The sequence below is a fragment of the Rissa tridactyla genome, chromosome 8, assembly GCF_028500815.1.
Source record: "Rissa tridactyla isolate bRisTri1 chromosome 8, bRisTri1.patW.cur.20221130, whole genome shotgun sequence".
Classification (NCBI taxonomy): Eukaryota; Metazoa; Chordata; class Aves; order Charadriiformes; family Laridae; genus Rissa; species Rissa tridactyla.
Window position 1 is genome coordinate 42,999,255 of NC_071473.1, and position 10,323 is coordinate 43,009,577.

Here is a 10,323-nt window from a genome sequence, read left to right on the forward strand (position 1 = left end):
CTTGAGGCTAATTTACCTGTCAAAATTCTAATTTCCTCCACAGACCCATGAACCATTTCACTGCCCTTTCCATAGACACTGATCCTAACCTCCCAGCGAACCTGCTCCTGTGCGACTTTCTCTTCATCTTCCTGTCTGCTCCCACTTTCCCCTCTCCTGAGCTGCTCTGCCCCAGCCATTATTTTTGCTCATTATTTGTTATGTTCCCTCTATAATGAAACAAGACTGAGCTATTATTTTTTGGTGCCTGGTAGCAAATTTATTTGGAAGAGAATGGTAGCTCATTCCCTTAGTAACAGCACAAATCACTGTCCGTGTTACACCTGGAGGCAGTGTCAGAGTTCAGCATCAGGGAACCCCACCAGGTATATGCTGGACAATGAGGGCTTCATCCCTTCACAGCTCCAGACCACACCATCTCCCATGCACTCGAATCGCATGAGGGCACTTCTGTATTCATCCACTCTTGCCCTGGTCCTGCTGTCTTTCCTTCCCCCAAACCCTTGGATTGTTTTCCCCAAAATATGGGAACATCATTTTTGGCTTTCTTTCTGGGTGTTTGTTATTTCTACATTTTCATCTGCCACTTCCACATCATCTATAGATTTTATTAAACTGCCGTTTCCTCCTCTCTCTGCATTGCTTCCCTTAATCTGCCCAAGAGTTCAAGAGGGTGTTACTAAGCTCAGGTCCTTCTGTGCAAAATCCTCTGCAAAGCAAAGAGCCGTCCTTCCCCTCCGGGCTGTTTGATGCCTGGTCCCTGTGCATACACGGGGAGGGACAGGCCAGAGCCGGACAGTTTTGCACCGTCACCGTGGCTGCTGCTCTGCACGTCTGTGTCGTGCCTGTGCAGTTATGCCAAGCCGCACCGCCTCTGCCGGCACCAGTGCTTTGGCAGTTCACTCCCAGCTCCCCCAACCTGCACATGTGGACAGGCCACAGCTGCCTGCACACCAGCTGTTTTGCACATCTGGGCATTTCTGTGAAGGTGTGTGACTATGCCCAGCTCACAGCTCCGCGCTGCCTGCATGCCGATGTGAATCCTCTGCTCCATAGCCCCTTCAAAAGGTGACCCAAGTGCCCACCAATTGTGCCAGAAAAGGACGCTCGTGGGCCGTGTCAGCAACCCGAGGAAATAATGGCAGAGAACAGGCTGTCCCCGAAGATGGCAGTTTGGGTGTCTGGCTGCCCAGATGGACAGCCTGCGCTGCCCCAGTCTCTGACAGCAGCGGTACTGGTTTGTTCCATTCTTGATTCTTGTGTTGTGTGTGGAAATACATAATAAAGTGTTACAGAAGTTGACCGTGTTGAAAGCTTGTGACTGAGCGTCGGCCTCTCTGCGGAGCGGGAGGTGGCAGGGCTGTGCAGAGCTGGCCTCGGATCAGGCTGAGCCCAGGGCAGAAATCATGACAGCCCTGTGGCTGTGGTTTCAGCTCATCAGCTGCTGTGGCAATGCCACCACAGCCCCCCAGACGCATGTACTTCTTTCCTGATACACAACTCCCACCTCCAGATGTGCGTCCATCTCTCTCTGCTTAAGGACCTAGACACAGCCGCTCCCCCTTACCACCGCCCTGTGAACCCAAGACCTTGCCGTGCCCCTGAAGGGTGCTCACGTGGAGCACGCGAAGCCTCCTGCATGTGTCGGTGCCGGCTGGTTTGTTTACAGAGAAGCTGTTTCACCCTGCGGTAGGGCCGAGCCTCCAGCCTCGCGGCGGCAGCTGCTGCCTGCAATGAGCCTGGAACCAGTCTGCCTGCATACCTGCTACTGGTCCCGTCCCCCAGCCTCCACCGCGGCCCCTCCGGCAGCTTGCTGGGGGAACCCCCTTGAGAAAGCTCCTCCTTTATTGCTCTGACCCCCTTGTACTCCCAGTTCCGCGTGCCAGGTGCATTTACACCCCCTGTGAACTGCCAGGCTCCTGCCCCGCTGGCACTGGAGCTGCCTGGAGAGGGGGCAGAGGGGCTGCCACGGGACCGGGACCCCCTGCACACCAGAAAAACAGCCATGTCTGCTGGGTTAAGGAATAAACGGGTGGGCCTCCCAGCAGGGTCAAAGTAGACAAGCAACCTACCACTGGGTACTGAGGGGTGAGAGTGACCAGCATCCTGGACAAATAACCCAGGGCAGTTGTCTTAAACCTCTTCTAACACATTGCTTAGACCAAAAGTAAAATACTGCATCTAGCAGGATTTCATGTGATTGAAAAGCCCAGAAAATACCCTCCAAAAGATAACTGAAATGCATTTTCCCAGCCCTCAGATTTAAGTCTCCTATCTTAGCTGAAAGATATTAGAAATTTCCTGCAAAAATAAAGCTCAGTTTAGACACACAGCATTTAAGAGCGAAAACTGGCTAACTACTGAAACAAGGCAGCAGGTTTTCCTCCTCCTCCTCCTCCTGGTTTCAAACGGCACGTTCCCCGTCTGGAGGGTGCTTTGAATCACTGTCCCCTCTCGCCCATCCAACGCCTGACCCAGTCGTGCCCTTTGGTTTACATTCTCTGACGTGTATTATTCACTTCTGTATACACTGTGCTCTATAAATATCTTAATGAGTAGAGAAACAGAAAGGCAGTTCACAGTGAAATGGAGGTTTGAAGGATACGGGGGAATTAGCTGTGCTGCAGGGCTGCAAGAAACGCCATCCCTGTGATGATGCTTCATGCTCTGGAGCATGATGGAGAGATTCCCAGGCTACCAGGGGCTGTAACCACCGGGCTGTGCCCTGGGAAATCTCCCCAGATGGATGGTACCAGCCTTGTGAATCACCTGCTAAGGACGGTGAACGCCGCTGCTGCTCCCTGCTTTTAACTCCAGCCTGACCCACACGGGCACGACTGGCTACCGCAGAAACAACTTGCAGTTACCAATGTCTCACGTGCTGTTTATCGTACCGCAAAGATGACAGGAATGCAAAAATTAAAATGTTCGTATAACTCCATGGGTAGAGATACAGACGAGACTCCGTAATGGGTGCCGGGGGACAGGGCGGTCTCGCCCCAGCGCACGTGCCTGCCCGACGCCACAACCGGCGCCGCCGCGTTGCTCGGCTCCGCAGAGCTGGCATGGGAAAGGTAAGTGCAGTCCTGGCACGTCCTGCTGGAGAAGGGAGAGAGAAAAGAGAGAAGGGCCGCAGCAGGAAGCAATGCTGGAGAGACGTGCACAGAAACCCTGCGACGACGCACCGGGGCTGCCCGCGCCCCAGCAGGTGACAGATTTGTTTGCACAGGAGCACTCGCTGTGCCACAGACCTGTGCTCTCACCGCCACAGTTAACCAGGGACGTGTTTATGGTCCTTGAAAGCACATGCAAACAAAACCACACCCCGGCTGTGGGGCTGGGGGTCTCCTCCCGACAAACCACTGCAGGCAGAGGCAGGGTTAAATCACGCTTTAATCACACCCTGGAGTGACAACGCATTGGGGCATTGGGGGACAGAGCAGGGCTGGGTCTGGCACCGTGGGGCAGCAGGACCCATGCACGAGACCCTGCAGGGAGCACCAGGGCAGGCTCCTCTTCCACTCGACCAGGCTGCCTGGGCGTGATAGGCACCATCTCCTTCATCCTCAGCATCTGAGCAGGGCTGGGAGCGCAGCAGAGGGTCTGGAGTCCCCGTGCCGGTGCAGCCCCGCTGGCGTCACGCTTGGGCACCGTGGGGCTGGCTGCCTTCAGCCTCCATCACCATTCATAGCTTACCTCATCTCCCCTCCTCTCCACTCCTTTCCTCCTGCCCCCAGCTATGTGGGGCCAAAAGCCAAGGGCAGGTGGAAAAGGGCAGGAAGGGGATGGAGGTGGGGGGAGGGTGAGAGGCCTCAGCGGTGGTGGCTGGGCTGCAGGCTCAGATGGAGAGGTGTACCTCCCGCTCCTCTTCATCTGGCAGATGCTCACTTGGCTGGATGTAGTTGTCCTCGATGAAGCCATCGTCATCCTCAGCTTGCAGGTCAGCAGCACCAGGCATGGGGTGGTTCTTGCTGGCCCCCTGGCCTGAGGACCCCCTGTCCCAGTCGCTGCTGTCCTCCATGGGGCTACCTCCGATAGAGCTGGTTTCGGGCAGTGGCTGGTGGCGGTAGCTGGCGAAGTTCTTGTGGAAGAGCTTGCACTTGGCAGCCAGAGCGATCAGGATGGAGATGCTGATTGCTGCCACCAGGAAGCCCACCAGGTACGGCCAGCTCCTTCCTGCCTTCATGGTGGGCGGCGTGGTGGCTGCAGTGCAGGAAAGGCACGTCAGGGCATGGCAAGGCAGCCTGTGGCATACCCAGTGTTCCTCAGCTGCCAGCGCCGTGCGTGCCTGCAGTATGCAGCCAGCACTGGATTGCTTTCGTTAGGAGCAATATAAATGCTCTTCACCAAGAGCTAGCTACTAAGGGTATGTGAACACTGTGGGGAAAACAGCCAGACGGCAGTTTGATACTGCTGCCCATCACCGTGGAGTCTCTGCTCCATGTGGCTTTGTGGCATCTGCCGACTTTTCTGTTGCAAAGCCAGCAAACACCTCCAGGTGGTGGCCACCCTCCCAACCAAGCCACTGCACCAGCAGCGACCCAGCAGCCTGAGCCCCTGGGACTGCGGGGCAGAGCAGGGGCTCTCTGCCTGCCGCCCCTCTGGGGTGATGGAGGGCAGGAGGGAGCTAGACCTTACAGACACCTCTGTAGCCGCACAACTTACTGTTGCTGTGGGTCACTGTGATCTGCTGGGCCGTGCTGGCCCCCCGAGGAAACCGCTGCTTCATCCAGCAGCCCAGGTCCTGGGAATCCAGAGCTGCGACCTCCCGGCCCCGCAGCCCCGGGGGCGACGCGCAGGTCACCTGCACAGCTGGGAGACACACAGGCTAAGGTGGGATGGGGGTCTTCGCCCATCCCCTCCCCAGTTTAGAGAAGACGATCCTGCTTGCTCCTGGGTTGATGGGACGCATCGCAAGGTGCTCCTGGCTCTGCCCTCCAGCCTCGCCAGCCCTCAGCATGCTTTAAGGCACAACCAAAGAAAAAAATCCCTGACCAAGGAACTGTGCAAGTGCATGACTGTGATCAGAAGGCTCCTTTTAACTGGATAATACCAAATTCATAGATACGGATAGAAACCTCACTGTCTCAGGGCTGCTCTCACCTGAGCTGAGCTCAGAGCGTTGGAGCCTGATTTGGCTCTACAGGAGGAGTGACTGAGTGCTCAGCAGCTCCTGAAAATGTGGTCACTCCACATAGATACATACAGGTGGATTTATGGGCAGAAGTGCACGTGCAGCCCCTTTCCCAGAAGAGTGGCTAAATTATCTGCTGTCATTCCTAGAAATCTTTGTTATTGTGTGTAACTGCAAGCAAGGAGCGGACCCATCACCTTTCTGTTCGCTGTCCCTCAACAAGGAGGGAGAGGTCCCTGGAAAGTCATCTCAGACCCTGCCCAGGGGTTGGAGCAAAAGGATCGAGCGGGACCCCTGCACCCGGGGCTCCTCCTGCCCGACACCTCTCCTGACACCCGTCCCCATCCACTCACCTCGCCTGCGCTGCAGCCACTGCTGCAGAGGGTGTGCGGCGCAGTCGCAGACCCAGGGGTTCCCTTCTAGCCGGACCTGCGGGACTGCCTCCATCAGCTGCAGGCTCCAAGGGTCCACAGAGACCAGTGCGTTGTGCTGCAGGTCCAGGTGGAAAAGAGCCTTCAGCGGCAGGAAGAAAGGGACCTCAAGCTCTTGCAGACTGTTGTTTCTTAGAAGCAGTGTGTGCAAGTTTCCCAAGCCCTTGAAAGTGTCCGTGTGGAGGTAGGCGATGCTGCAGCTGCTCAGGTCCAGCAGACGCAGTGCTCCGAGGTTGGAGAATACTGCTGGGCTCAGCGCCAGCAGGGCATTGCTGGACAGGTTGAGGGTGTGCAGGGAAGGGAAATGCACCAAAAGAGTCCCGTGACGGGGCACGACCAAGGAGTTGAAGGAGAGGTCCAGACCGGTGATGTTCCTTGGAAGGGAACTTGGAGCGTGCAGGAGGCTCTTCCCATTGCAGTTGGCCCATCCCTGGGAAAAGAGCTGCTGTCTGAGATGTGCTCTCCGTGCTGGGGAAGATCTCTAGACCGAGACTCCCCATGAGTTCAAATGTCTTAATTAATTACCCTTGCAGAGTTTAAAAAAGCAAAGACACAAACACGTTCAAAAAACATGTGAGCTGCCAGTTTATGTGGGCTACGATAAATGGAGAAAGATGAGCAGGACAGCCCAGGACTGAGAGCAGCTGACTGAAAGAGTAAAGGAGGAGTGTGGAGAGCTGGAGGAAACCCAAACAGACAAGGTAGGTGTGAAGGGACCAGCTTGTCTCCCTCCTGTCCTCCCTTACTGGGCAGTTGTCATATGGGGTCAGCTTGCAGAGGGCCTTCCTCTTCCTCCCCCAGATCCCCACCTCCAGCCCCTGGGGAGCTCTTGCGTGACACAAGGGCATCCTCCCAGCTGGGGCAGGGAAGCAGGCGAGACCCCTGCCCGCTGCGAGGGCCGGCAGAGGCAGCCGGCTGGGATGAAGAGCGGTGGGCATCTGCACCAGGCACCCGTGTCACGAGCTGCGCCGCAGGACCTGTGCGGGACATTGCAGCCCTGCCAAGTTTCTGAGGATACACCGCGAGTGGCAGCGGCTTCCTGCAGGCTGGCTGTGGCTGTGCTAGTGAACAAAACAGACCAGGGACCATTCGCTGTCCCGAAAGGCCAGCAGTGCATGCCGGACGGATCCATTGACCCACAGGGATGGATTTTTTTTTTCCCCAGAAAAAACAAGGTGACCCAATTCAAGCTGGTTTTGGGGTGCAATCCCCAGCACGTGTTACTCCCGCCTGGGCTTTATGTGGGAGAGGGCCACTGCCCAAACTGAAGCCGCCAGCGAGCAGGTCAGCAATTTAAGTTTGGTTGGGCTGGCACGGGCTCCTGCTCGGTGCCGTGTTTGGGCCCCGCAGGCAGAGGTGCCGTGCTGGAAGTTTGCTGCGGTCTGTATTCGTGGGTTTCTAGGTCTGGCTGCTTTCCAGCTAGCCAGCCTTTGCATTTCTTTGCCTCTCGTGTGATCACCTCTGCTTTCATCCTCCCGTTCACCCAAATCTCCCATCAGGCCCTGCCATCCCTGCTCGCTAGAGGAACAGATGTGCACTTCGAAACCTGGACTGAGCCACGGGGGCACTGCAGAGGTCCTGTCTCCAGCTCAAAGAGGGCTGGGCTCAGGGAGGCTGGAAAAACCAGTGCAAGCCTCTTGAGGGTGTATCTGAGAACTCAGTGGGCAGCGCTGCCCTGTGCCATCTGCCGTGACAGCCGATTTTCCTGCCGCCTCCCAGCTCCTGCCCGGTGCCACCGAGCTGCTGCCCACGGCGCTTGTCCCGGTGGGATGGGTTAGTTATATTTCCTGCTCCTCACCAGGCGCTCAGGGATCCTGTCCCCATGGTTGCCCTGACCCTTGCTTCACTGCATCACCATGCTCTGGAGAAGGGAGTGAGGGGCTGGGAGCCCCTCCGGGCTGCGCCTTGCTGCTGCTCACCATGTGCCCCTTATGGGCAGCTGTGTTATGGCGGCAGCAAGAGACCCCCAGAGTCAGAAGTGCCACGGCTCAGACAAGGCTTTGCCAGCCCTGCCATGCTCCGGTGAACGGGCTGGACAACGTGACGCGTTCAGCCCGAGGATGGGAGCCTGAGGAGGGGTGTTGTGGGTCTGGGAGATGGGGTGCTGCAGGGCTGGGAGCAGGACGGCCAGGCTCCAGGTGTGGCTGAACCACCTCTGTGGCTGGTGGCCACTGGCACGGCGCATCTCCCCCTTAATGCTGCTTGCTCCCACAGGTTTTGATTGCTAGCCGTCTCTCCAGCCGTGCAGAGCAGGAGCTGCCAGGGCCTGCTGCCCTGCAGGCACACGGTGCCGCCATCCCGGCTGTGCTGGCAGAACCGGGAGTGGGGTATCCCTGCCCACCCCCCCCCGCCTGCGCCGGAGCCCCCTCGGCCCCCCCTACCTGGTGGTCGAGGCTGCAGGGGTGTCCCGTCACCACTGACCAGGCGCACAGGAGGCTGCAGACCCCAAGCAGGCAGGCAGGAGCCATTTGGCTCCAGGAAGCTGCCGGGCAGAAAAACAAGTCTCAGGGAAAGCTGGGAAGCCGGCAGAGCCGGCTGTGCCGGGCGAGGTGTGGCCGCGGCCGCACAGCCCGGGGTCCCTGCCGAGCCCCCGCGCCCCAGCCACACGTCCCCGCAGACCACCAGCACCTGGGAGCCAGCCCGGCTGCCGCCGTGGCCCCGCTCCCTCCCGGCGGCTGGGCACGGGTGAAAGGTGGCGGCACTGGTTACACATTAACCACCGCACCCCACCACCTCCCGCCTGCAACCTCCCGTCACGGGGGACATGGGGACCGCCAGCATTTGCCTGGTGGACTGTGGGGTTCCCTGGGAGCTGCCTCTGTGGGAGCAGAGCACCGGGAGGTGCTGGGGGACACGAGGAGGAGGGGGACACCTCTGAGGCATCCGCCGTGACCGAGGACAGCCCGCTGCTGTGCCCCAGCTCCACACGCCCAGGGCAGGGGCACGCAGCAAGCCTTGGCCAGAGACGCTGGGGCTGAGGCAGCGGGAGTGTCCTACAGGAAAATAGAAGCCTTACTGGGATTCAGGCAGAAAGGTGTTTAAAATGTGCCACAAACGGGCATAAATGTGCCACAAATGTGCCTGGCCCCGGCAGTGGCTCAGCTGTGTTGGTGTCCCAGCATCGGGGAGCCGCTAGTAAAAATGTGAGTTCCCTGAGCAGCACCCAGGGCTCCTGTGAAGGTCCCAGAGGATGGGGGTGCCCCACCACCTTCGGCACCCCCAATGCAGACCCGCCACTCATCAGTAGTGCTCCCTGCCAGCCCTGCCGTGGAGTCAGTGAAAATATGAGAAATCCTGTCAAAGCAGCACCTTGCGGGCGTTTGCTGGCACACGGTTGGGTGGGACGTGCTCCCAGGCCCAGGGGTGCTGGGGTGGGTGAGGGGGCGAGGGATGGCAGAGCCACATCCCGGGCTGGGGGGTGCTGGCAGCACCCGCTCCCAGCTTCACCTCCGCAGCAGGAGGGAGCCCCAAGCTCTCTTCCCCGCTCCTTGCTCCCAGCTCCCGCTCCTGCTCAGTGTCAGGAAGCCGCCTGCCAACAAGAGCACTGCGGATCTGCAGTTTCCACTGCGACGGCGGCTGGGACAGGGCGGCCCCGCTTCCCCCAGCCGACAAGGGTCTCCTCCACAGCCGCGCGTCCCACCCTTTCCTCAGGGAAAGGCCTTCCCAGCAGCCTGTCCTTCATCCTGCGAGCGTGTGGTGGATGCCAAGGCAGCCAGGCAGCTGCCTGCTCCCCAGTCGTCCTGCCGATGCGGCCAGGCGGGCTGGGGATGCTCGGCCATCCCGCTGCCACGCTGCTCTGATGCATGGCGGCAGCAGCCCTTAACCCAACCTTGCAGGGCCTCCCCGGGCCCGGCCATGCACGTAAACCAAAACAAACAGCCGGAGAAGCAGGACTAGAAAATGTTGCTGCGGCAGCCCAGCCCGTCGGTGGATTCACAGGGCGTTTGCATTTCCTATCAGGAAACGTATCGGTGCGTTATGGTTTCTGGCATGCAGTGCCGTGCATTAGAATGTGCAAATGATAACAAAAAAGGGGTATTTTTGTCACTCTTTTTTTTTTTTTTTTTTTTTTTAGTCCGTTGTGATTCAGCAAAAAAGTTGAGGTCTGTGAATTCAGCAGAAATTCAGGTGCTTTTCAGTGTGCTGTGGGTTGGGCAGCCGGAGCTTTCCATGTTACAGGGAGCAAGTGTGGCGAGCTGCTTTGGCTGGGCTCGCCTGCACCCAGCTCCCCGGTTCCTCTTCTGGAGATACATGAGGTTAAACTGGAGCTGTAGGGTCCTGGTTTGGTGTCCCCACAAAAGATCCCGGAGAGGTTTCCTCCCTCACCTCCAACCCGTGGGGTCTGCACAGATAGACACCTCTTATCCAGGTGTTCCTAGAAAAAAAACGCAAAGGGACAAATCAGCTTGGGTCAGATCCCTCGATGGATCCCTGGAATCTCACCTGGTGTGGAGAGCTGACCCCAAATGGCTCCCATTCCCCAAAAGAGCAAAGCAACGTGCTGGTTCCCCTCTAGCAGTAAGAGCGGCCATGCTGTGCTCCCCGAAGGAGCACGCTGCAGGGCCTGCAGTTGCAAAGCCCTCCGATAAAGCGTGTTTGTTCTGGGTAAATAATCCTGTCCTCAAGCGGATCCTCGTGTCAGAGGACATTTCACAGAGCACACCGTAACTCACGGCTCTGCATGCTGCTGGGGGAGCACAGAACGAGTTGCTTCCCCAGGCACAGGACGTGTAAGCACGCAGTGGCACGGTGGCAATC

At 58.2% G+C, this 10,323-nt stretch overlaps 1 protein-coding gene across 1 annotated transcript; it reads right to left on the minus strand.

Annotated features, from left to right (window-relative positions):
• Positions 1–2,966: 2,966 nt before the first annotated feature.
• On the minus strand, positions 2,967–8,255 carry C8H1orf210 (chromosome 8 C1orf210 homolog). Its single transcript, XM_054211346.1, has 5 exons — positions 8,194–8,255; positions 7,947–8,047; positions 5,488–5,995; positions 4,666–4,812; positions 2,967–4,203 (listed from the first exon to the last, which is right to left on the minus strand). Exons 2-5 carry the CDS (start codon positions 8,031–8,033, stop codon positions 3,839–3,841), a joined length of 1,107 nt encoding a protein of 368 aa, XP_054067321.1. The 5' UTR covers positions 8,034–8,047; positions 8,194–8,255; the 3' UTR covers positions 2,967–3,838.
• Between the last annotated feature and the right edge of the window lie 2,068 nt (positions 8,256–10,323).

Bases quoted from the DNA above. Each gene is read 5' to 3' on its own strand.
- C8H1orf210 (XM_054211346.1), bottom strand. From the start codon at position 8,033: ATGGCTCCTGCCTGCCTGCTTGGGGTCTGCAGCCTCCTGTGCGCCTGG. The intron at 5,996-7,946 runs GTAGGGGGGGCC...CTCTTTTCCCAG, and splicing joins CCTGCAGCCTCGACCACCAG to GGATGGGCCAACTGCAATGG. The intron at 4,204-4,665 runs GTAAGTTGTGCG...CCTGCACTGCAG, and splicing joins CACAGTGACCCACAGCAACA to CCACCACGCCGCCCACCATG.